General features: G+C 42.0%; 3 protein-coding genes across 3 annotated transcripts in view; 1 reads left to right on the top strand and 2 right to left on the bottom strand.

Annotated features, from left to right (window-relative positions):
* Positions 1-14289, top strand: part of DPYSL3 (dihydropyrimidinase like 3) — a 115570-nt gene extending 101281 nt beyond the window's left edge. Inside the window, exons 9-14 of the mRNA XM_025387150.1 lie at positions 2769-2925; positions 3632-3773; positions 5215-5385; positions 7283-7462; positions 9385-9547; positions 10969-14289. Coding sequence (XP_025242935.1) covers positions 2769-2925; positions 3632-3773; positions 5215-5385; positions 7283-7462; positions 9385-9547; positions 10969-11057 — 902 coding nt within the window. The 3' untranslated portion in view covers positions 11058-14289. The remainder of the gene's footprint in view (positions 1-2768; positions 2926-3631; positions 3774-5214; positions 5386-7282; positions 7463-9384; positions 9548-10968) is intronic.
* On the bottom strand, positions 5677-6022 carry LOC112625800 (60S ribosomal protein L36a-like). The gene has a single exon (XM_025387153.1). It carries the CDS (start codon positions 5995-5997, stop codon positions 5677-5679), a length of 321 nt encoding a protein of 106 aa, XP_025242938.1. The 5' UTR covers positions 5998-6022.
* Positions 14290-17255: 2966 nt separating the features above from the next.
* STK32A (serine/threonine kinase 32A) overlaps positions 17256-26213 on the bottom strand; it is an 83882-nt gene continuing 74924 nt past the window's right edge. Inside the window, exons 9-10 of the mRNA XM_025389423.1 lie at positions 21596-21660; positions 17256-21211 (exon numbers count right to left, since the gene is read on the bottom strand). Coding sequence (XP_025245208.1) covers positions 21118-21211; positions 21596-21660 — 159 coding nt within the window. The 3' untranslated portion in view covers positions 17256-21117. The remainder of the gene's footprint in view (positions 21212-21595; positions 21661-26213) is intronic.

Raw genomic sequence — 26213 nt, 5'->3', positions numbered from 1 at the left:
ATCCTCAGTGTCAGACTCGTGGGGTCCGTTGTGAGGCTGAGTAAGTGACGAGTGCAGGTGAGAAGCTGCACATGTGCAGCTCTGCATTGGGTTGTGAGAGGATTTACCAGGCCCGGTGATGTGGTTGCTACCACTGCGTGCCAGTGGCCATTCTGGTAGTGGAGAGGCCCAAGATGCGTGATTCATCTACAAAACTGGCCTGTGAAACTCCACGTGTGAGTGACTGTGGTAGCTAAAAATAGTCTCAGCTGACGCTGATGGCTGAGTGTTCAGCTGCCTGGCCTTCTGGCACAGGGTGACCCTGTTTTTCTTGCGAGAGGGGAGGCTTTCACATTGTCTAGACACCCTTCCTAGTTGACAGATTCTGGGGCACCTCCTTCCTTCCTCTGTTCTCTGTAGGCCTGCTGTTTTCTCCTTAGCTTTTAGAAGTCTCAACTGACACGGCGTGGTTGTTCCACTGGCTATGAGTCACTGAGCGAGAACCAGGAAAGCTGCCCAGTGCTCCTCACTCATTCTTGGAGAAAAGCAAAAAAAGAAAAAGAAGACATGTGTAGGAACTCCCTTCTGCCCTCACCCAGTGCCACACACACACCCCTGCCAACCGTGACCCCCCACCACCCTCATGCCCTCTGCTGAGGCTGCATTCTGACCGGGACCATTCTCCGGGTGACCTGGGGGCCGCTCAGGACAGGGTGTTTTAGTTATATGCTGGTCTCATTTCAAACTTCATGGAGAAAAATCCTAACCCTGAGCCTTTTGGCTCATAATTCTTTGGCGAGCAGAACTAGTACAGCTGTGTCTCCAGGGTGGAATGGGGGTGTTAGTTCAGGGATGAAAAACTGGCCGCTGAGATTGAAGTCAGTAAACATCTCATGGACCGTCATTCTCAGGGAAACACTCAAGAGCATTCTGAGCAGGACAAAGTGTAGCAGGGTTTGCGCTTCCCTCCTGAGCAGGATATGGTTGAAGTCTCAGTGTGTTTAGTCATCAATCATCAGGGCTCTTTAACTGTATGGCTGCTCAGAATTAATATTAGAAAGCTACAATTTAATGAGGAACAACTATGTGCCCTGTACTGAGATAAACAGTTTAATTTTTTTTTATTATGTGGAATTCTCAAAGAACTCTGAGAAATAGGCATTTCTCAGAAATGCCCTTTTTCAGATGAAATTGCAGCACAACTTGTCCAGAATCTACCAGATGGGAGAACTGGTATTCAAACTAGTTGTAATTACTGTCTTAGCTTCTTTTACTCTTCCATGCTAAACATAGTCCAGAGGGAGATTTCTTCCACTTTTAAAATTCTGTTTCTTTCAATAGTAGTTGAGTGCTTGCTGTGACTTTCATTTCTTCATATCTTTATGGTCCTGTATCCTTTAGTGTGTAAGTATTTTTGGAGAGCCCTTGAATTCTCATCACATGGATTTTTTTTACTCTTACCCCGAAAAGCAGGGCTGTCCTATGTGAATCATTGCCATCGCTTCCTTCTTTTGCCCATGGCAGACATTACTAATTAATCATGAGTCTTTTCTACTGAGACCAGAAACATTATTAGAATTCTTCCCTTCATGGAATTCTAGGCAACCATTACCAATTGAACAGAGCTGAAACAAGGCAGAACCTATTTGTAATCCTGGCCATAGAGTGCAGACTTATGGAGAATTTCACTGTGGAAGATGGAGGACCAAAGTTAAAGAAGTGCAGGGCTGTATAGGGTAGCTTTGGCCCCAGATTTTGGCATAGAGAAACTTGGTACCAACCACCTAGCTATGAGCTAGCATTTGCTTTCTATATATTTCTATATGTATATATTTTTATATATTTATTTTAAAGTTTTATGTATTTTAAATTTAATTTTTATTTTAAATTTTTATATATTTATTTGATATATTTCTATATTCTATATTTTCTATGCTTTCTATATTCCTTCTTCTTAAAGAAGCTAAACAGCTTAGATCAGTGTATATTCCAATAGCCTTTATCCCCTCTCCATGGTTTGGGTAGTTAAGCCCCTAATTTTTGAGGCAGAATCCAAGAAGCTAGTCTCATGTTTGATGTGCCCTAGGTTATTGGGTGACTTTTAGCAAGTCATCATGTTAGGAGTAACAAACATGATAAAAAAAAAAAAAATCATGAGACTCTCTAATCCACAGGAATGGATTTTACTTTATGGAACCAAAGCATATCATTATAATGGGAGGATCTAGCAATTTCCAGTGGTGGGGGCACATTTGGGACTTTGGGCCCCTACTGTGGGAAGGAGTAACAGCTAAAGAAAGCGATATTTACCAAGCATCCTCTAGGTGCCAGATGCTTCACATATGCCTTTCATTTTCACAAGCCTAAGAAGTAGCCATCATCTCGTTTCATCAATTTCAGAATATATCTATTTCAGCCTTGGTATACATATAACCCATTACTAGAGCAAGAACTGGAGCATTTTAGTGTCTCTGAAATGAGGATGAATCTTAAAATCAATATGTATATTTTATTTTATTTTTCCTCAAATTTTAATTTGCCTCAAAATTTGAGAATTAACGCTGCATCTAACAACCAATTGCTTCTTTTAATCTAGGGAATACAAACTTGGTCACATTTAGCAGATGGGAAAGCAGGGGCTTAGAAAAGGTGGGAACATGGACTTGAACCCAGGTCTGTCTGACTGTGAGACACAGTCCTGTGTAGGCTTAGGAGTTAAATTAAATAGGCTGGGCCCAGTGCAGCACATACTTTATGCTAACCCCTTATCTATTTCCTGTCCCTGCTAGGAAACGTGGTGTTTGGCGAGCCCATCACTGCCAGCCTTGGCATAGATGGAACCCATTACTGGAGCAAGAACTGGGCCAAGGCGGCTGCATTTGTAACATCCCCACCCTTGAGCCCTGACCCAACTACTCCAGACTACATCAACTCCTTGCTGGCCAGGTTGGTGCAGGAATGCCCAGCAGCAGGCGTTTTGTGAAAGCATCTCTTGGGGCCAGCTGGGTTGAGGACTGCAGCAGTCCCATCTATCAACTAGACCAGAGTCTGCAGTGTGAACAATGTATTGGGAATTATTTTGCAGTCTTGAGAGTAGAAAACAGGCTCTTCCCCATCCTATTTTAAACATTAATAGAATCATAATATTAATAATGGTAATAGCAGTTAAAACCTATTATGTGCCAAGCTCTATGGTAAGACTACACTCAACAGTTTCATGTATTTCTCCTAACAACTTTATGAGTGAGGCACTCTTATCATTTACATATTAAGTAACTAAAGGTCAGAGAAGCTAAATCATTTGCCTAAGTTCAAATAGCTGGTCATGATGACAATCAAAATTATAGGGAGACTCCTTTGTTGCTGCCCTCTGCAGACATGTGGGATCGTGACATTGCTCATTTGAGTCCATTTTATTTTGCTACAAAAGAGATGATCTGACCCCACCCCCTCACTTTCTAGATGGGGTAACTGAGCCCAGGGAGGGGAAGAAACTCATCCAAGCTCGTATTTCTAGTAAGAGGTAGAGGAGAGATTCCAAACCCAAGTAGTCAGAGTCCAAACCCTCACAGTAGACACAAGATTCTAAGCTCCCAGTGTGTGTGCCTCCAGCCATCTCTCCTGTTCATGTGGAGCTTTTCTCCTTTGCCAGTGGGGATCTGCAACTATCTGGGAGTGCCCACTGCACCTTCAGCACTGCCCAGAAAGCAATTGGAAAGGACAACTTCACAGCCATTCCTGAGGGCACCAATGGTGTGGAGGAGCGGATGTCTGTCATCTGGGATAAGGCTGTGGTAAGGCATGGAGGTCATGGGAGGGTGGCCAGGGCCGAAACATCCATGGGCCAGATCAGAACCTCCTGTCACCAGTTGGGCTGGTTACACTGCAAGTGCAGATGGGATCTCGTACCTGCTGAGATGTCTCTGGAACCATGTGGCTCAGGCATTGTGGAAAATTTCCTTCTAGTATGATGAATCCTAAGGTCTCGCATTGTGAAGGAGGCTTCCTCATCTAGACTGTTAGGACTAGGAACCAGACATGCAACTCCTTCATCTGAGTGAACAATAGCCTGTACTTAAAATAATAGTGAGTTAGTTCTTTTTGTTTGGATAGTTTTATGACTTCTTTTGAAAGAACTGGATATAATCCTTTGAAATGATAAGCAATGAGTCTGTGTCTAGACCAAAGTCATCTTGCTTATCAAGGATGCCCTGTACTGAGGGCATATGGTCATTCAGGCGATACAAGTGATTATCTCTAAATGTCTTCTGGCAAGTGGCCTGTTTCATTTTCCTTGTTCATATCACAAGGACTGACAAAAGAAAGAACCATTCAAATTAAGACTCTCTTAAAGATTTTAGTAAAATAAATAATTATCTCATTATTAAGTTGATTACTCCTCTATGTTTCCTTTTAAAAATCCTAAAAACATTCTTATCAGGGTTATGTATACTAATGCCTCATTAATCTACACAGTGTAATTTCACTGAGTTTTCTTTTTCCTCTTTGCTCCCAGGAAGCTCAAAGCTAGGTTTTAAACTCAATTCTTTCTGTAAAGAGGCTTTTTGGTTTGAAAAGAGGGAAAATAAAAATATTGTTGTCTGTTCTCTCACATAGTGTTTCTTTTTTCATATACTGCAGAGCAATACGTATATATTTATCCTGGCACTATTTGGAATAGTTCCAAGATAATGTATATTTTTAAATTACCAACATGACACATGCTCAGTAAAGAATATTTGTAAACTACAGACAAGCACACACTTGAAAGAAAACAAAAATATCTCGATTCCACAACCCAGAGAACCCATTGTTATCATTTGGGTGAGGTTCTTTCATATTTACTCTATGCACACGACATATACAAACACAAATACATATCTAAAGGATGGGATTATAATCACATTTGTTTTTACTGTGAACCCTCTATAATTCTTTTTGAAATTAGAAGTAAATTAGTAAGTAAATGTAAGAACATACAGAGAAAAGTGCTTACTTCAGGAGCAGTAACTTCAATCTTTAACCATGTGTTTGACCATTTTGCCTGGGTAGTCATGACAGCCCAACTAATTCGAGCTTGCTGAGTGAGGTTCTGTAGCTCACCACCTTTTCAGGTGGCTCCTCTTTGTATTTCTGTGCCTTTGTTGGTCATCTTTCTCCGAGTTCAGAAGCCCTCAATTGATATGTATGTAGCTATAGCTATAGATATAGAAGTAATTTCTTATATTTCAATAGGCCACAGGGAAAATGGATGAAAACCAGTTCGTGGCTGTGACAAGCACAAACGCTGCCAAGATCTTCAACCTGTATCCCCGCAAGGGAAGAATATCTGTGGGTTCTGACAGCGACCTAGTCATCTGGGATCCAGATGCTGTGAAGATAGTCTCTGCCAAGAACCACCAGTCTGTAAGGCTTGCTCTGGTGGGAGTGGAGTAGAATGGAGAATGCGTGCAAAGAACTTGGTCAGGAGAAATGTGTTTATGTGGTGTGCCAGGGTAGTTAGACTAGGACGGGTTGCAATAACAATCCATCCCCTAAATCTCAGTGACTCAGAACCTCAACTGTGTTTCTCCTGTGTGGGGAAAAGAGAGATCAGACTGTTACTGTGTCTGTATAAAAAGAAGTAGACATAAGAGACTCCATTTTTTTTTTTGAACATAAACTCATTTTTATTGTCTTCCTAATAAAAGATAACACTTAGAACTGGATCACTTGGCCCTTTCTTTTCTTATCTCCTCCCAGTTCAAAATGCTTGCATCTTTTAATAGCCAGCATTCTCTTAGATTTGCAGTTGGGCTCAACGCACTCAAGCCTTAGCACAATCTTCTTTGTAGTTTTAGCCTTTTTCCGGACAATCGGCTTAGTTTGCCCACCATAGCCACTCTGCTTCCTGTCATAACGCCGCTTTCCCTGGGCATACAGAGAATCCTTGCCCTTCTTGTACTGTGTCACTTTGTGGGGTTGGTGCTTGCCACACTTCTTACAGAAAGTCCACCAGGTTTTAGGGACTTTAACCATGCTTGCGAGAGTGATACCGGCACGGGAAGAAAGTGATCCAGTTCTAAGTGTCATCTTTTATTATGAAGACAATAAAGTCTTGAGTTTATGTTCAAAAAAAAAAAAAAACCAACAACAAAATAGAGTCTCTTATGTCTACTTCTTTCTATATAGACACAGTAGCAGTCTGATCTCTCTATTCCCCACACTCCTGCTTTCCAAAGCAGGGAGGTCACCAGATGGTCTCTGCCCATCCCAGTCACTCAGGGACAGAGACTGATAGAGGCTCCCTCTCTACATATGTTTTCATGAATGCTGAGACAGGGGAACATGACCTAGTGAATGGTCTACTGGCTCTGAAAGTTTCCCCTAGACGTGGTGTACCTTACTGCCTCTTACATGGCACTGGTCTTAGCCAGTCCTGTGGCCATACCTAACTTCTGCAAGTCAGGACATGCAATGACCCTTTGTGCCTGGAAAGAGAAAGAACGGGAAATAACTGGTAAACAGCACTGATGACTTCCTTATGATGAGTTTCATACGGAGGATGATAATTGAAGTGTGGTATCTAACAGAAACAGGCTCGACACACTTATTAAAAATAGTTAATTTTTTTAAGCACTTATGTTTCAGGCACTGTGTTTTTAATTCATTGGGTTTCCATACTTGTCTTCTACAGGTAGGGACTATTATTATCCTCCATTTTATAGATTAAAAATTGGAGGTACAGAAAAATTAAATAATTTGTGCAGCAAGCAAATAGTGAAGGTAGCATTGAAACCCAGACAAGCTGACTCTAAACTGATGTTCTTAATTACCTGGCAATACAGTAATGCGTCTTGCTGGTTGAGTAAATGAAGGAGGTAGGGAGAAATCCCATTTTTGGTGGTAATGGCCTTTGCTTAAATATTGTGTCATCTCATGTTATTTAATTTGGAGCTACAGGGACCTAAAGGCCACATAGCCTCTCTGCGCACCCACTCAGTACAAGACAGCGATGTACAGCATCCTGGATAGTTATCCAGCTTCTCTTTGAACACTACCTATGGCAAAAGTTGACTTCCACTTGAGGACCTTAATAAAGATTGGACACTTCTTTTTACTAGGAAGTTTAGTCTTTTCTTAGCAAATCTGTCTCCGGTGCCTTCTACCCACTGGTAGCTTGCAGATGCATGGTGAGCTTTTCCCGGCTTGCCTGGTGAATCAGCAGCAAATGACACTGAAGGTCTCGAGCAGAGAAGGTACGTTCCTCTTTCTCCTCTTTCGACACCCTTACCGTGGCTTTGCTCCTCACCCCTGTCTCTAGGCTGCAGAGTACAACATCTTTGAAGGGATGGAGCTGCGTGGGGCTCCTCTGGTGGTCATCTGCCAGGGCAAGATCATGCTGGAAGATGGCAACCTGCACGTGACCCAGGGGGCGGGCCGCTTCATCCCCTGCAGCCCGTTCTCCGACTATGTCTACAAGCGCATTAAAGCACGGAGGAAGGTAAAAAGCAGGGGAGCTCCGAGGTGGTGCAGGGGCTTTGTGTCCCATTCACACTCAGAGATCGTAACCATGAACTCAGGGCACTGTGATCTCTAGACTCTCACAGAGAAATTCAGTGACAGTCTTATCCCCACACAGACTTAATGTACTATTAAAGAGGGTGTTGAAAACTTTTGGCCAAAGAGAGCTTTTTTTCCCAAATGACTTTTCCCACATTTTAATAGTGCTTTATTGAAAATAATTTAAATTTGAATAATTCAAAATAAGGCTGGCATATTTTTTTAAAAAAATAAATTACTCTTAAAGTCTAAAGGTAAGAACCAAGAATCCACACCCACACATCCCTGTCTCATTCTGTCCAGTGTTGCTCCACAGGGGCAAACACTTAAAACATTTTAGCTACTGTATTTTCATTAAAATTTTATTTCTCTGATTTTATATATAAACACATGCAGAGATATATGTGTATATGTATAGGTCTATATATATATACACGTGTGCAAATGTGTGCCTATGTATAATGGAGGTGCAGAGAAATTAAATATATATATACTATATGTATTATATTTATATCTACTTAATATATAAATATAGAATTATATATAAGTAAACATTTATACAGTTTATATTGTATTGTGTATTGTATTTATTATAACAATACAATAAATATAAATAAATATAATTTTAAAAATATAAAAGTGCATATAAATAAATATATTCACATATTTATATTTATTGTATTTATTGTATTGTACTTTTTTATACACACACTATATATATACATATATATGTGTATATATGTGTGTGTGTATATATATGTGTATTAACCCTAGCCTAGGATTGTGGAATTTGAGCTCCACACTCCAGTTTGGACCTAATAGAGAAGAAGGAGACTTCTCCAGTATTGACCCTTTATTTCTATGAGTGTGACTTAGATTCTAAACCAGAGAAATGTTGATGATGTAGAGTTCTTGGTTTTGGGGAGTACAGATACGGTCATCATGTCACCAGAATCATTAGCATCTGCACATTCGATGGGCTTGACTTCTGTGCCAGCACTTGAGTCACTAACAGGGAAGGAGGCTCTGACAGGACTTCTTGTGATGATCCATCCTGCATGGTCAGGCTCGTCTGGCAGCGCGTCCTCATTGCCTCCCCTCTGGCCAAAGTTAAGAAATGGGCGGAGGTTGTGTGCCGCTGCCTTGGGTGTTCTTACAGTGTTTGTCTAATAGACTGTAAGCCCCTTTGCGGGAGGCACCGTGTTTCCCATGACCAAAGGCCCTAGTGCCTGGCACAAGGCCTAGCAGAGCATGTGCTGGGTGGAAGTTGCTGGCTGGCTCCACAGTCCCAGGGCAAGTTCACAGCCACAGCCAGAGGTCAGTGGGTCAGACCACAGACACTCACTTCAAGGCCTGCCCACCCTGGTGTGTGCTGAAGAGTGTGAGGGTGGAGCTCCCGTGTGATCCATCCCGGCCAGGACCTGTGACCTCATGTCGTGACCTACCTTTCCGATCCCTCTGCTCCAGCAGTACTGCTGTTCTTCTATTTCATAATCATTCCCACTTCAGCTCTCTGTCCTTGCTCTTCTCTCTGCTGGCTTCACTGTCATCCACACCACTCCCCGTATCCCCCCAGCCTCCTCCCTCGGGCAACCCCAACCCCGTAACAAGGTCCTTTGATCCTTCAGATCGAAGCTCATCTATTTAGAAGGGCCTTCACTGACCACCTCCATTGTCACTCTATCATCACATCCTCCTTTATTTATTTTATACTGCTTCTCCTTTCCTCAAATTATCTTTATTTTTACTAATTCCTGGCTCCTATTACACACACTGTATTCACCAATCATGCTGCCTAGAACAGGTCCTAAAATGCTGAATGACAGAATGAATGAATGGTGACATGCTGTTCTCTGGCTGCAGATGGCAGACCTGCATGCCGTCCCGAGGGGCATGTACGATGGGCCTGTGTTTGACCTGACCACCACCCCCAAAGGTGGTACCCCCGCAGGCTCTGCTCGGGGCTCTCCTACTCGGCCGAACCCACCTGTGAGGAATCTTCATCAGTCGGGATTTAGCCTGTCCGGTGAGTGGGACAGACTCATCAAAAAATAAGAGAGCCCGGAAGGGGAAGATCAATGTTCTGAGGCCAGAGGGTGTTCCTGAGAATTCAACCCGAAGGCATTTTCCAGCCCAGTGCTGGTGTCAACTTTAGGGAGAAGGTTACTGGGGCAAGCAGGAAGGTTGCCTGGGTCAACAAGGGGTCCTGGTAGGAAAGTAAGACAAGGCAGTCAGGCTGAAGACCAGGTTTAAGTGGTGACTCATTCTGCCTAGAAATCAGCCCTGGTTGGGGGCAGAGGTGGGGAGCTGATCCCCTCTAAGAATTGATAGTGATTTCTAGCATTAGCCTATGAGTGCTATGCAACATAGTATGTTTTCTTTATTTGTCCAGATTAAAAGATAGCTTAAATTATTTTTATGCTCAAATTGCAGTAGTGTCTTCTAACCTAGGATTTTTATTATGTTCTCCCATTCCTAGTAATTATAATAATGCTAACACTAGCTACCACTGATTGAACATCTACTATGTGTTAGCCATATGATTAGTCTTACAATTCTTTAAGAACTCTCTGATATAATTAGAAAATAATCATTCAGTTGCTCCATAACCAGTAGTCTTAAAATGGAGAAAAATAAATGTAGATTTGCATTCCTATAATGAATAATTTAAATGTGAAGGAAGTAAGATAACAAAAGAAAGACATTTAAAGGTAAAATCAGCATATGAGGAAAGGGTAAGGAATGAGAGAAGCAGAAACACGGGAGAAAGAGGTAAGGGAGACCTAGTGGAAGAAGGACAAAGGAAAAGAGTTTAAAGTTTGGAGGTAACTTTGCCAGAGGTCACATTCTGCTAGGCATAAGCAATGTTTTTCAAAGTTTTTACCATTTTTTTCTTGTTGTTCTCTGGCTACCGTAATTCTTAAGCTTTTAGAGGCTCCTTTCTGAATAGATCCAATCACACATTGAAATTTCTTTTTGTGCTGTTGTCACGAACACCTGACCATCACCACTTTGCACTGTGAGATCTCGGGCAAGTGACCTAACCTTTCAGAACCTCAGTTATCTCCTCTGTAAAACAGATAAGGGTGCCTCTCTCAAACCATGGTGGTGAGAATTAAAGGAGACAATTGGTTAAACACCTAAAACATTGCCTGCCACAATGAGTGTCATGTCCTTATCATTGTTCTTCTTCCCAGTATTATTATCATGCTCTGGGTCAGATGAAATCTAGGTAAGAACTTGGCTTTTCTTACCAGAGGCTAGTTTCCGGGGCCATAAGAAAAGTCTAAAAGACCTGATAGACTGGAATGGAAGTTTCTTGGGAGGTGAGGCCAGCAAGGCACTTCCTATCTTGCACTCTTAAAATTAACCCAGTTTCTCTCTTGCCCGCATCCCCCTACCCCCACCCCGTTTTTTTCCCCCTTGGAAATTTATTTCCAACTATAGGCACCCAAGTGGATGAGGGGGTTCGCTCAGCCAGCAAGCGCATCGTGGCGCCCCCAGGTGGCCGTTCTAATATCACTTCTCTGAGTTAAGCAAACCTTCCTCAGAGGGGCAGAAGCAAGAAGAGATTGTTTTGAAGCCAAAATGGTACACCGATGTTTAAGAAGGAAAGCGAATCCAAACGGTTGTGATCTAAAGAATCAATAAGCCTCAAGCCTTATGTTTCTCCAATGTTACGCTCGCTTGCCTAGCTTTACGAATATTGCTTTGTTTTCTGTTTATGCATAGCCTTGATTTGTTTGACTCCCCTCCCCCCATTTACATGCATGCAATCAGACAGGCCACTAAGGTAAAAGAGTCTGCTCTATCATAGTGTTGAGAGCGTGTGTAGTGCTGCATCTTATGACAAGGGGACAGACAAGCTGGGACGTCAGGGAAATGAACAAAAGGGACGCAGATTATTTGGGGTGAGTGGGTGGTGGGAGCCCAGAACAAGGTGGAGGGTGCAGAGGGGCTGGGGTAGGTCATGTAGGAGGGAGGTGGGTGGGTCAGGTGAGCGGAAGGGGTGTTGTATATTGTGTTGATGACGTACGTTATTTCCATGGAAGATAGCCACTGTGGCAGCTGTCACATCCCCACAGCCCCCAGGGTCTGCCGAGAAGGCAGGCAATCTTTGGGTTCTGTTCTTTGTCACGTCCCCTACGAGTAAATTTTGTTTCTTTGAACATTCATTAAAACGCCAAAACACAACCATTTCTTCCACCTGCTTGATTGTGCCAGTGTTTGCTCAGGACTCTTTCTCAGTGTTGCTTTCAAATCCTTCTCTTTCCTGGGTTGGGAAGGCCAGGCAGGGACAGAGCAAACAACACTTCTCTTCCTCTTGCCCTCCCTGCCTCTTTGGTGCTCTTAAAAGCCAGCAGCTGAGAACATAGCACAGGCCCACATGGTGAGTGCTCCCACAGCTTAAAGACGCCTCCTTCTAAATACGGGGAGATCACCTCTCACTCTTCTGTCTTTGCAAACCGAGAAGAGTGGCATGCTTCTGGCATCCCAAATTAGGATTTTAGCTCAGGTGAGGCAGAATGAAGGGCCTCTCTTACAAGCAGTTTGTGTTTGGTTCTCTTGATCTGAGATCCTGGCACATCCATAATAAATAGAATTTGTTTTGAAGGTTGGTTTTATTAGGTGTTCCCTAGTTTTTACCGTCAGGGGTCATGTCAGCTTATAGGGAAGTCAAGCGGGAATTTGGGAAAGCCAAAGTCAGTCTTGAGCAGAGCAAGCACATTTTGTGGCCCTGGTTCCACCTTTCCGTTCCAAACCATCTGTTTCCCCTTCCATTAGCAGCAACTCTGGGGGAACTTTGTGTCTCAGTCCTAGAATCTCCCCCAAGTGAGTGGAAGTGACATGATGCAGCCTTCCCCATGGGGCACCTAAAAGAAATTAGTGTGGGTGCTTGGATCTACCTTGTCTGTCAGAGTTGAATATCTCTTTCCCTATCATGCCGCTTCTGAAAATTCAGTTTTGGAGCAAGTCCTGTGAGCAAGGTAAGAATCTATAGAACCAAGATGCTCATTTTCAGAAGAAATATATTTAACCTGGGATCAGACTTCTATGCTCTGGGGAATCCAGGTGGTCGCACCTGTAACCCTGTGTACTAAGTACTTTGAAGAGAAGAGCAGGCCTCAGACACCTTTTAAGTGCTTAGGAGAGACCATTATCTCTGACTGCAGGTTTGAATAAGTTGAAGACCAGAGAAAAGTACACACTGGGCTACAAAGGAATTTGGAGATAGCCAAGGAACAAGATTTCCCCTAGCAAGCTGCCTTCTATTCAAATCATGAAAAAAAGATTATTTCCCCTTAGAATAGGGAGTCTTGCTATTTTAAAGCTCACGTGGTGCTTTTCTTTTAAGGGAGATGTAGTAAAAGGGAAAATGTAGCTCTTAATTTACAATTCAAAGATGTGGGGGTCTCTCAGAGAACTCAGAATAGCAGTTTTATGTGCAGAGAGAGTTTGCCAGGTCTGAAGCATATACCTCATTGACTAGGCTGTACTTTGGGATAGGTTGCAGTACCAGCCACAGCCACCAGATAGAGGAAGAGACACACATAAACTCACTTCTGAGCATTCACTTCTGCACTATCTGCTCTGCTGTTACTCAGCCCCTGAGTCCGACTCATCCCTGCACGACCTCTCCGTGCCATGAAGATAAGTCTTCCATGGCCAAATTGGTCATCCGCACTGCCCTTGGACTTCCGGATTGAACCATTCCAGCAGAACCTTTGATTCTGCGCAAGCTTTCCTTGCTGTGGGAACAACCCCCAATGCCCTCGGGAGGAACAACATGAGCTCAGGAAGCCTCTCTTTCTTCTCTTACCATTGCTAACTCTCCAAGCATAGAAATCCGTGGGAATTGCGAGAATAACTCCCACTATTTTAAAATTTATGTTCAGATTTGTTTCGTTTCGTAAGACATATCAAACAGGCCTATACAAAAGATTTAGGAAAAGAAAACGATGGTGAGTCCTGGCCCTCTTTGAATTCACTGGCACCTCATGCAAGTGTAAGAAGGCACGCTGGATCTTCTATCCCATTCTCAAGCTGTCCTTTGCCATCTCATTCCTTGGCCTGCCCCCCAACCCTGAGGATGCCCCCGCCATCCCCCCAACCTCCTCATATTGCCTCTGAACCCAGATGGCAATCCATCCCGGTTCTCTCTGAGGGCCACAGGCTAGGGTAGTGGAGAGGGTGTTTGTGAAATTGTTGAATCAGTTACCCGTTGTAGAGATATTTCTTTTACTTCTAAGTTTTCTGGAAGTGGCAGGATTGTAGTCATCCTGAAAATGGGTTTCCTTCAAAATCCCTCGGCCTTGTTCTTCACAACTATCTGTACTGAGAATGTCATGTTTCCACAAAGGGCTGACACCTGAGCCGTGATTTTCACTCATCCCTGAGAAGCCCTTTCCAGTAGGGTGGGCAATTCCCAACTTCCTTGCCACAAGCTTCCCAGGCTTTCTCCCCTGGAAAACTCCAGCTTGAGTCCCAGATACACTCATGGGCTGCCCTGGGCAGCCAGCATTCATTGTAAGTTCCCTCTTTGAAAACTGGTGTGTGGGTGTTCAGTTCTGTGTCTGGTGGGTATGGACAGACAGTAATCTCCCGTGATCTGTGCTAGCTGTGAAGCAGCTCTGGAACGTGAAGAGCTGTTTGGTTTGAACCGTGAACAAAACTGTGTTTTGAGTTTAGCTGAGATTAAAGAAAAAAAAATTCATCAAGTGACTGTTAATGTAAACCTGGTTATTAAAATAACTATGAAATTACCAACATTGTTCTCCAGGCTTCTTCTTTGTGTGATGTGCATCTTCACCTATAATATTAAAATTGCACAGTAGAACCGAAAGGGTTAGTAAGAGGGGCAGGCAGATCTGGTGATAACAGAGTTATCTGGAGAAGACTTGGGGGCTTCTATTTTTGAAATTGAGTTGTTAGTTTTGGCCACCCAGCTTGATGGCCATTTTGAAACTTTGGAGAATGAGTTAATTTTTTTTCTGTGGATCATCAAATTTAGTATTATACGCCCTTATACGCCATTTGGGATAAATCTAGCTGAGTCCAGAACAGAGCCCTAAAGCTTTTTGTTTTGGGGTTTTGTTTTCTTGGTCTTTCCCCTAATGCCTTGCTATTTGATTGTTTTGCAAGCATTTTCTGCTTCTTTTTAATAGCCTAGACTTGAAGAAAAACTCAAACTACGCCCAAACCAAAGTATATTTTTTAGCAAACGGATCCCAAGAAGTCAAAGCAGTATACGGAAGCATTATTTACTATATCTACTCTTAGAGCTTTCAGGTGCATGTCGGCAACTTGAAGACTCTGAGAAATCCTGTGATAAAGAATCTTTCAAAACTTTGCCCAATTGAGGGTTCTGGAGCTTTTGACTACTGAACCCATGCCATGTTTTAGCACCCCACCAAACCTATCATACTACACCCTTTTGAGGGAAACACTGCTGAATCTAGTTCTAATTTGTTGTACAGATCATATTTTCATTGCAAAAGTTAAACTAGTTTACTGGGGGGAAATTGGAAAGTGGAATTTTAAAGTCTAGTGCAACTGTAAAGTTCAGTCAGGCAGACTCAAGTGTAGTTGGGTCTAAGTGCTAGACCCTGACATCAGAGCACTGGTTCTTCCCACTTCGGCCCTGTGTGCCTTCAGTAAATGCTTCCTTCTTAGGAAAGCTCTTTTTTCTTTTCTTTTCTTTTTTTTTTTTTAATTTGAGACAAGTGTCTGTTGCCCAGGCTGGAGTGCTGGAGTGCAGTGGCGCCATCTCAGCTCACTACAACCTCCACTTCCTGGGTTCAAGCGATTCTCCTGCCTCAGCCTAACTGGGACTATAGGCGCGAGCCACCACAACTCCGCTAATTTTTTTTCTTTTCAGTAGAGACAGGGTTTCACCATGTTGGCCAGGCTGGTCTTGACTCCTGACCTCAAGTAATCCACCTGCCTCGGCCTCTGAAAGTGCTGGGATTACAGGCATGAGCCACCACACCTGACCAGGAAAGCTCTTTAAATGTGGGACAGAGTTGGTTGTCAGCATCTCCAGATTTTCATTTCACAGGCTTAGTAACCTCAAAAGAGGGAGAGAGTCCCTCAATAGTTCCAGCTAAAAAGATTGATTCAGTCTGGTTTGGAGCATGTCTCACCATTGACCTAGTCACTGTGGCCAGAAGAGCACATGGGACTAATTGGCCATACTGGATAATATAACTAGCCCCTGAGCCACCTGAACCACATGGACTCCCAAAAACTCCACAAAGAAAACCAATTTGTGTTAACTGAAGAGGGGTGGATGCAAGGAAGGCAAAAAGAGCCGTGGCCGTGGCACCATTCGCAAGCTTGCAGGGCATGAATGTTTTGCCTGGTGATGTGGAGGTTGGGACAGGTGGGGAGGAGATGGGATACCAGGGGATGGCCATTTCTGATTAATTGCTTTTATATATGATGAACCCCTGTTGGTTTGATAGAACAATACCCTTGATATAGGAGCATAGAGTGATTATACCTTTTAACACAGAAGCTCAGAATCCCAATCAAAAGCTACTCTAAGTGCATAAAGAATTATTTTACAGTTGAAGTTCAGGTTTTGATGTTTAATAAGCTTTGGTTGATAGCCCCATTTTATGGCTCTAACTCAGGATTGGTGAAGCACTTCTTCCTGCTCATGACCAAGGCAGCAGCTGAGCTCTGTTTAGGATTTGAGTGGGTTTAAAGGCAATAGTCAGCACTTAACAAACTCAGGATGCAGGACTCTGAAAGGCATGAAGTGGTTTTCTTCTTAAATGGTGAAGGATACACATTGACTTTCACATCTCTTCCTTCAGGGTGGAGCTATTCAGTGGCTGAGTCACGGTGACCAGGCGGGGAATGAGAATACTGAGTAGGAGACTAACAAGGGCCCTCTGGTTCCAAACGACTTTCTGGAATCAGCTCTTCTACCACCAACCCATCACAAAGGAGACCCCAACCACGAGCAGGAGATGGGGGATAAAAAGGCCAAAGTAACCTGCGAAACTGAGATCACATGCTTAAGGCTGGTACTCTTCAGAATCTGAGGAGTTCTAGATCCTGCCCTTTGCTCAGATGGCTGCTAGGCACACAGCAGGACAATTAACATGACCTGGACAATAGGGTACTTCGCATGCAGAACTTCGGAGGCCACAAAACTTACAACAGCCTACTATTTCAGGACAAGCCCAGGGAGCCAGCAGCTTGCTGGCTGCCCACCCACTGTGGGTCTGAGAGGTGGTGACAGTTCCCTTTGTTCTCTCCTAAGGCAGAGGTTGCTTTTAGCTGCAAGAGTTCAGAGCTGCCCATTAACTTTCTGTCCCAGGTTATGGACCTTAGAACTTCCGCCTGCTGCTTCGGTATATGGAATGGGGCCCGGATGTTGAGGTGTAGGAAGGTAGAGTGCTAAAGAAAGAGTGCATAGGCTGCCCATGGACTTAGGGGCATAGTGAAAGGCAGAGACTGGAATTCTGGGCTATGTTCCCTGAGATGTGACTACTAGAGAGGTCAGGATTTTTAGTTTTTATACATGTGGGTTAGGTAAGCTATACTGCATTCCACAGTTGCAGAACATCATCTCTGTTACAGAATATTATTCCTGGTAAGGGACATTCCTCACAATAGGAAATAGACATAAGAACGGGTTACTTCGGGCACCCCCAATGCTCTCTCTCGAGAAAACAATTTCACACATACACTCACACAGCTGACAAAGAAGGGTCAGTGGCTCATTGTTTACAGAAGACATTTTAATACACATAGGCACATTTATATTATATATGCTGCAGCTCAATAGAAGCGCTTGTTTCCCATTTGAGGGCCGCCAGATCAGCTGCCTGTTCACAACAGTACAGATAAGTGAAGTTAAGAATTTTAATATCAGTGTTTAATATCAGTCAGACACGCTGAATTTGTAATAAACAGGAATCACAGACAGATAGCAGTAAAAAGGATTTTGTGTGGACAATACAAGGACAACTGGGTACTGAAACAAGCTTGCAATGCTTTTCGTGCCTTTTCGTTCAGCTTTTGAAGAGCTAAAGCCTCAGCATTACTGCATCAGCCACAAGCAGCAACACTGGTCCCTCCTAGCTACAGTAATACTTTTTCTTCCTACGTATTCCTCCATCCAGTCTACAAAAGCTATGATAATAGAACGTCTAGTGGTTTCTGATTAAAACTTTCCTATCAGAAGAAGCCTAGCCACTGATTAATTAGGTTACCGTAATTAATTTAGCAATGCTCTGTGCTGGTTGTTGTTCATTCCTGCCCTAGCAATGACCTCAGGCAAAACCAGTGCCACCATGGCAGTGGGTTAGCCATTAGCAGAGGACTTCCTGGAATTAGGGTTGTGGCATAAGTTGCTGGCTTGACTGCCCTACCCATGTACTAGAGGTCACTGAGGGTGCACTGGAGGTGGGCTCTGTCACAGCTGGGATGCTCCTGGACATCAAAACCTGCTCAGACTTTTCAGATGCTCCATACTGGCAAGGGAAGCTGCTGGGAGAAAAATATTTAAGAGTACCAGGCCAAAGGATTTAATAGTCATCTTGTTTTCTAAAAATCACAGCTCTGAACCTCAGTTGTCACGACTCTGGAAGAGACATATTCCACCTAGTGGGATATTAACGTTTAGCCCAAGTTATAGAATAAAACCAAAGGATCTGATGTCAACAACTAGCAATGACCATAAAGATTTAGACAAAGTTTAAATTTTAGAAAAGGCTTTTGTTCTCATGTGTAAAATGCACAGTGGTAGGAGGTGATTACAATCAGTTGTTCTGCACTGTCAGATACCATGGTTTTGCTTTTCAAACGTGAAATACACTGTGTGTCATTCACCTGGCTAGCACTAGAAATCCATCTTACTCTCTGAGCCTGTGCTCTCTCATCTGTGCATCCATGGCTCCTACAAGCCCACAGAGGTGCTTCAGTCACAGAAGCAGCTCACTGGAAATAAAACTAGGGATTCAGCCTACAGAGATTGTATTGGGTTCCCATCCCATCATAAATGTATACATGTGAAATGGTACTATGGCTTAACTCTCATCACGGTGGAGATCCTAATGGTTCCACGGCTCTTTGGTAAGTGTAAGTGCAGAAAAATTTCCCAAAGCCTCTTCTTGGGAAGGATGCAAACAAGGTCACAGTGAGAGGAGGAACCTGGTTACTTAGGGAGGTGAGTCCACAGCACATCAAGGCTTGAATCAAAACAAATGAAGGATAAAAGTAAACGTGCAAGTAGTCCCTGACACTCGTGGGGTTACCAGACTGCAGCAGCATCTGGTCACTTTCTTTTCCTTGCTCTTTCCAGCACATTCCCCTCTCTGAAATCGAGTCAGGGCAATTGCTTCAAGTTTGTAGTGTTTGGAGAAAAACAGAATAGCATAGACAAATGATGTGGGAACTGTAGGGAAAAGGAATCAAACAACAAAAGAACTGGTTTTTAATTATGTAACAAAAATATGGTTGCTCTTAGAGAAGCACTATTTCACAGCTCTGCATGAAACTCTGGGCCTGTTAGCTCAGTGAGGAGGAAACTGTGAATGCCAAGCTAAAGTTTAGCTCTGGCTTTCTACACATACTTGGTTGCCCCAATGTAACCTCCTTAAGGAAAAGCCTTGCATAAAAGGCAGCCATCTCTGTTTCTTCAGTCCATTTCCACTTGCCTGGCTTCCCAAATGGGCATCACTCAGGTCTTCCCAGTTGCCAGCTTACCGCCATCTTGGTGAGACACATGGTCTCCGTAAGTAAGGACAGGTTAGGTACTCTGAGTAGCCAAGAGGTGAAAACAATCCCCCACCGACCCTGTTCACTTCTTGGCCCTACCCAGAGGCATATGAGTTGCCAAAAATAGTTCTTCTGCAAAGATCTGTATATCTGTACAGTGGAGTTACATCATATGCACATCTCACTTAGGTGAATTAAACTTTGTGGCAAATCAATAAATAAAATATAAAGAAAAGGAGTGAGATATTAATGATATTTTAAATAAGTAGGCAATTCTGCCTGCCATTCTTGTAGTAAGCACAAGAGAGAAGGGAGACATGATACCACTGTTCCCTTAGTCTCCATGAACTTGCCTCCCTTGGATGTGTGAGAATTCCACTATTCTAAGAGTAATTCTAAGGCCAGGTGTGGTGGCTCATACCTGTAATCCCAGCAGTTTGGGAGGCCACGGTGGGCGGATCATTTGAGGCCAGGAGTTTGAAACTAACCTGGCTAGCATAGCAAAACCCTGTCTCTACTAAAAATACAAAAAATTAACTACACATGGTGGCACACACATGCAATCCCAGCTACTCAGGAGGCTGAGACACAAGAATCCCTTGAACCTAGGAGGCAGAGGCTGTAGTGAGCAGAGATCATGCCACTGCACTCCAGCCTGGGTGACAGAGTGAGACTCTGCCTGAAAAGAAAAAAAAAAAGAGTAAGTCTAGTCTATGAAGACAAGTGTAATTTGTTCAACACTTTAACTCATCTGGTATTAGCCAAAATGAGACCAAAAATAAAAATAACTAAATCAAAACAAAACAAAAGCAATGACTTGTTTCATTAGTGAAGGGTGACACTGTATTGGGCTTCACTGAGAAAAGGTACTTCCCATATGTTATGGGTAATTTAAGGGGTTTTTCAAAGGTAAATTTTACTATCTTCTAAATTCACTTCTAACTTAGACAATAAACCCTGTATAAGATGCAACTTTGCTGAAATGCAAGGTGGACATACTTTCGGTGCGACAACATTGCTTTCTGATCCTCTCCAGATCCAGGTCTCTGCTAATCTTCAGAGGACAATTAACCCTTAAGGAACATGCTTTTTGGAAGGAGAGTGGTGTGCTAATATTTAGCAATTCTCTTGTTAGGAGGGAAAAAACTAGCATTTACCAGTTTCCACAGTGTAAATGCTCCCATTATTACCAATTTCAAGTCACCACCTTCACATTGTTGAAGAGGGAGCTGGGAAGTGGTGTGCACGGCAGGCTCATGCTGGCTGAGATAAGCGGATCTAATGCTGATTCTAGCACATCACTGGAAGGCCCTCATCCATCTCTGTTACTTTTAATCTGATTCCATTCATGCCTCCCTGATAGAATTCCTTATCCTTATCCAAGTAGGCTGGGGATTTCTGACCACTTTATGAAACTTTCGAGGTCTGAAAAGTCTCACTGAGTCCTGTGTCCATCTGTCCATTTGTCATTGTGTAATAAGAAGGAGTGGAAAAATAAATCTATATTCACATATTAATTTTAAAATAAAAATAAAGGCTGTTTAGAATAACAATTACAGCACTAAAAAGGCAGGGTATGGCTCATCTAATATAACCCTCTCATTTTAGATAAATAAAGTAAAGCACAGAAAGTGGCTAAGTGCTAACTTGCTCTAGATCACACAGCTGATTGATGTGAAACGACATCCCAGGAGCTCAGGCCCAGGAACCTTCACTGTGTCGTGCTGCCTTTTTTGAAAGATAATCATTCACATTTTCTAAGTCAGGACGTGTGGAGTGGCAAGAACTACTGTCAGCTTTTCTTGACGTATGTAATTAGAAGTTTCTGGCATGAGATTGTCCCAAGAAGACACGAGGCCTTTACAGGTTGTTATTCTGACCATCCTCATTTTGTGGGTCTTTGGTTTGTTCCAAGGTTAGATTTGGTTGTCTTTTGTTAAAGTCCCTTTTTACTCTTAAAAGAAAAAAAAAAAAAAAGATGTTTTATTCTTTGAAAAAGAAAATGAAAGGTTTAAGCTTTTGAAATAACATTAAGCCCCATAATTTATAAATAAGCATGAGCCAAGAAAATCTTTTGAAAGCCTTTGATTTTTAAGTGTTCAAATCCTAATTCCTCATCCCTGCTCATAAACAAAAACTTGATGATAAGTTAATTTATCAATTAAAAATTTTTAAATACCTTACAAAAAAGGTTTCTACATTTTCTACAATAGATTGCATCATTTTCCCAATTAGAAAATAATTTTTAAAATGTTAAAAATATATTTTCTCTGCAAGTAAAGTCTGGCTGAAACATGCCATCATTTCCGGGGCTGTTGTTCTCCCAGGAGTTACTTACTTTTCTCTGTTGAAAATTATGAACTCCTTCTGGACAGAGTCAAGGTGCTCTTGAAAAAGACATGTCTTCCAGGTGAACGTAGAAAAAAAAGAAAATAGAGGTATAGTTAGCAGACAAATGAGGATCTTCGAACAGCCAATAACCTGTTGACAGTCTATTCAATGAATAGCCCCAAATTGAGAAGTAAGTAGTATCTTCAAAATGGATGCTATGTGAAGATTCCTGGAAGGTGGCAAAACAGGAAGCACCAGGAATCTGTCTCCCCTCCTAGACAGCGATTGCACTGGCAGAATCTATCTAATGTCACTATTTTAGAACTCTGGAGTCTATTGAAAAATTGCAACTTTCAGGGAAGGCTTGGGTGGCAAAGTGCAGTTAATTATGACCAACTTAAGCTCTTAGCATAGCAGCAGCTACCCATCCCTCATCCTCCAGTCCAATGGGGGGGAGCTGAGCACACACATGTTCTGGAGTAGTTTGCACACAGCCTGTGGGAGCCAGGGTGGAAAACAAGAACCATGTTCTCCAAATACTGAGGATCCGTGCTCCCATCACTGCTGCTTGTGATCACAGAGGTGCAAACAAAATGCTTGATGGCCATTGTTGTTGCACCTCCCCTACACTGTTCCAAGCCACTCTCCCTCAGGCTGAAGTGACTTCTGGGAGAATTAAAGGGCCAGCACCTTTTCCTCCCTTCATTTTTCTCCTTTCCTTCTTTTGGGAGCCACACATGAAAGGCTGGGACATTCAAAAACAACTGCATCTGTAGGGAAAATCAGAAAGTGACTGCACATGCCCAGGGAAAGATGCAGGCTCAGAAAAGACCTAAGAAGGTCTTACCTTTACACCTCAGCTGATCTTTGGCATGGAGACAGCTTACAACAATAATAAAAAATAAAAATAAAAACAATAACAAAAAACAGCAAACCCTGCGGATAGGGGAAATCTGATTTTCCTAGATTTATCATATTATTAGATTCAAGTGTTCAATACAAAAAATAATAAGCCATGCCAGGAAATAGAGAAGTATGGCTCATTCACAGCAAAAAAAGCATAAATCAAAAAAGCTATCTCTTAAAGAGACCTAATAGCAGATCTACTAGATGAAGACTTCAAAATGACTATCTTAAAGATGCTCAAAGAACTAAAGGAAGATATAGAGAAAATCAAGAAAATGATGTGCAAACAAAACTAAAATATTAATAAAAATATAGAAAACCTAAAAAGAAACTAAAAGGAAATTCTTGAGCTGAAAAGTGCAATAACTAAAATTTAAAAATTTGCTACAGGGTTTCAAAGGCAAAATTGAGCAGGCAAAGGAAAGAATCAACATCAAAGTTGAAGACAGGACAGTGGAAATTACTGGGTCTGAGGAACAGAAAGAAAAAAGATTGAAGAATAACAAACAGAGCCTACAGCAAGCTTGTCCAACCCACAGCCCATGGGCCACATGTGCCTCAAGATGGCTTTGAAAGTGGCTCAACACAAATTCATAAACTTTCTTAAAACATTATGAGATTTTTTGGGGGGTGATTTTTCTTTAGCTCATCAGCTATCATTAGTGTTAGTGTATTTTATGTGTGGCCTAAGACAATTCCTCTTCTTCCAATGTGGCCCAGGGAAGCCAAAAGATTGGACATCCCTGGCCTACAGAATGTATGGAACACCATCAAGCAAACCAGTGTATGTACTGTGGAAGTCCCAGAAGGAGAAGAGAGAGAAAAACGAAAACAGAATATTTAAAGAAATCGTAGCTGAAAGGCATGAGCCCCCAAATCCAAAAAAGTACAGTGCAGCCCAAGTAAGATGAATTCAAAAAGACCCATATTGAGACAAAATATAATCAAACTTTCCTTTTTTGGGGGGGGGGGGACAGACTTTTGTTCTGTTGCCCAGACTGGAGTGAAGTGGCACGATCTCACCTCACTGCAACCTCCTCCTCTTGAGTTCAAGAGCTTCTCTTGCCTCAGCCACCCAAGTAGCTGGGATTACAGGTATGCACCATCACACCCAGCTAATTTTTGTGTTTTTAGTATAAACAGGGTTTCATCATGTTGGCCAGGCTAATCTTGAACTCCTGACCTCAAGTGATCTGCCTGCCTCAGCCTTCCAAAGTGCTGGGATTACAGGTGTGAACCATCATGCCCAGCCAATATAATCAAACTTTCTAAAACCAAAGACAAGGAGAGAATCTTGAAAGCAGCAAGAGAGAAGTAACTTGTCACATACATCATAAGATGATGGGCAGATTTCTCATCAGAAGCTTTGGAGGCCAGAAGGCATTGGGCTGATATATTCAAAGTGCTAAAAGAAAAAACCTATCAACCAAGGATCCTATCTATATCTGGCAGAACTGTTCTTAAAAAGTGAGAGAGAAACTAAGATGTTTCCAGATAAAAGTGGAGGGAGTTTATTACCACTAGAACTTCCCTGTAAGAAATGCTCAAGGGAGCCCTGCAAGGTGAAATGAAAGGACACGAGACAGTAACTTGAAACTATACAGAGAAATAAAGCTCTCAGTAAGTCTAAATATATTAGACAATTACAAAAGCCAAGATTATTGTAATGATAGTTTGTAAATTCTTTTTGTTTTCTACATAAGATACTAATATATATTCAAAAAACAACAATTAATCTAAAAGCTAGTATTATTGTAAATTTGGCTTGGAGGTTCTACCTGGATTTTGTGAATAGCCTAAAAACATCTCTCCATACTTAATCCTGATAGAATGTTCCCCTCAACAATGGTACTGGAGTTGATTAAATATCCTTCTCTTCTAGTCAGCAGAGCCTTCTTCATTTGTGACTTTCTTGCAGACATGCAAAGCATTTGCTTTGACACTGCACTGTCCAGCTTTCGACATCTATTGATGACTTTTTCATCAAAATGAGAAAATTTAGCCTCAAAAAAAGATGATTACCAAACCCAGGACAGAATTGGAACTGGATCAAGTGTTTTAAAAGTCTGCAACAAAATACTTCCAAATTTCTTCTGATGAAAAATAATCTTCTTTAAAAAAAATCATTCAGTCATTTATTTTTTTTTTAACCTAGAAATTAGAATATGCTAAGTTCTCTAGTACTGGAGAGTTTTCTTTCAGAGTGCTTGTTTAGCTGACAGGAGAGGAACAATACAAAGCACAGAAGAGGGATGGGGAACAAGACAAAGGAGAAGACACAGCTCTGTTGTATTTCACTCTTATTTACAAATGGAGGCATTTGTAATCCTGAGGGTTTCCAGTATCGGTCGCAGGGGACAGGCAGCTACAGGATAAACATAATCTGATAAAAGCTCTTTGGAACGACACTTTTACCCCAAGATTTTAGAAAAAATAATTTTTAGCATTAAAAATCAAGATTATAATCAAGTGAAATGCAAAAATCCACATGGACTTTTTTCCCCTCTACTATGTAACTATTTTGTTTAAACAAAGATATGAAATACACACTTGAAGATGACCTTCTAGTGTGCTACTTCAGACCCCATTACTCTTAAAGCGTTCATGTTCAACGTGTTCTCTTTCCTCTGCTTTAGGTGGAGAAGTTTAAGAAGCGTAGCCAAATGGATACATCAACAGGAGTAGCCATAAAAAGAATATGAAATGAGGGGGAAGAAAAAAGAATGGAGGGACTAATGGGTCATACATGACTCAGAAGAGAAATGTTCACTAAAAATCTTAGAACTCACCTATCAAGGAGGAGCAGAGCAAACAGTGATTAAACTATCATAGCTGGACATGGCATCCAAAATATTGGAAGGGTTAAGAGCAGGTGGAAATCTCAGGAGGAGAACGAGGACTTAGGGAATTTGCCTCAATAGTCAGATAGACTGGGTGGCATGGCAGTCTGTTGATTCTATATTTTAAAGATGTTGAGCAGAGCAAGATAAAGTGGAGGATATTCTGGGGGAAAAAAAAACCAACAAAGGCATCTGACATGAGCATTAAAGGAGCCAAGGAAAAGAAAGGCTAGGAGTTAGGAAGTGCAGTGGAAAGTAAAGCATCACAACAGCTAACATTCTGCGGAGCACTTTACATGCACTAATTTACTCAGAACGAGCCTATGAAGTCGGTACACATATCAACTCCATCTATAAATGAGGAAACTGAGACATGGGAAAAATGCAAAACTTTAGTTATGTTCCTCTAGTTTATCACATCCTTGATTCTATAACAGCGTATGTCAACCTTGGCTGCACACATAGAATCACCTGAAGTAATTTTTTAAAATACTGAGACCCAGGATATAAAATCAATGTGCAAAGATTGCTACCATTCTTATACACCAACAACAGGCAAGCAGAGAAACAAATCATGAATGAACTCCCATTCACAATTGCTACAAAAACAGTAAAACACCTAGGAATATAGCTAACAAGGGAAATGAAGGACCTCTTCAAGGAGAACTACAAACCACTGCTCAAGGAAATCAGAGAGGACACAATGAAATGGAAAAACATTCCAGGTTCCCAGATAGAAAGAATCAATATCATGAAAATGGCCATACTGCCCAAAGTAATTTATAGATTTAATGCTATTCCCATTAAATGACCATTGGCATTCTTCACAGAATTAGGAAAAACTATTTAAAAATTTATATGGTACCAAAAAAGAGCCCA

Source organism: Theropithecus gelada, chromosome 6 (genome assembly GCF_003255815.1).
Source record: "Theropithecus gelada isolate Dixy chromosome 6, Tgel_1.0, whole genome shotgun sequence".
In the NCBI taxonomy this organism is placed as follows: domain Eukaryota; kingdom Metazoa; phylum Chordata; class Mammalia; order Primates; family Cercopithecidae; genus Theropithecus; species Theropithecus gelada.
The sequence above is the reverse complement of the archived record's forward strand: the minus strand, read 5'-3'. Positions and strand labels throughout refer to the sequence as shown.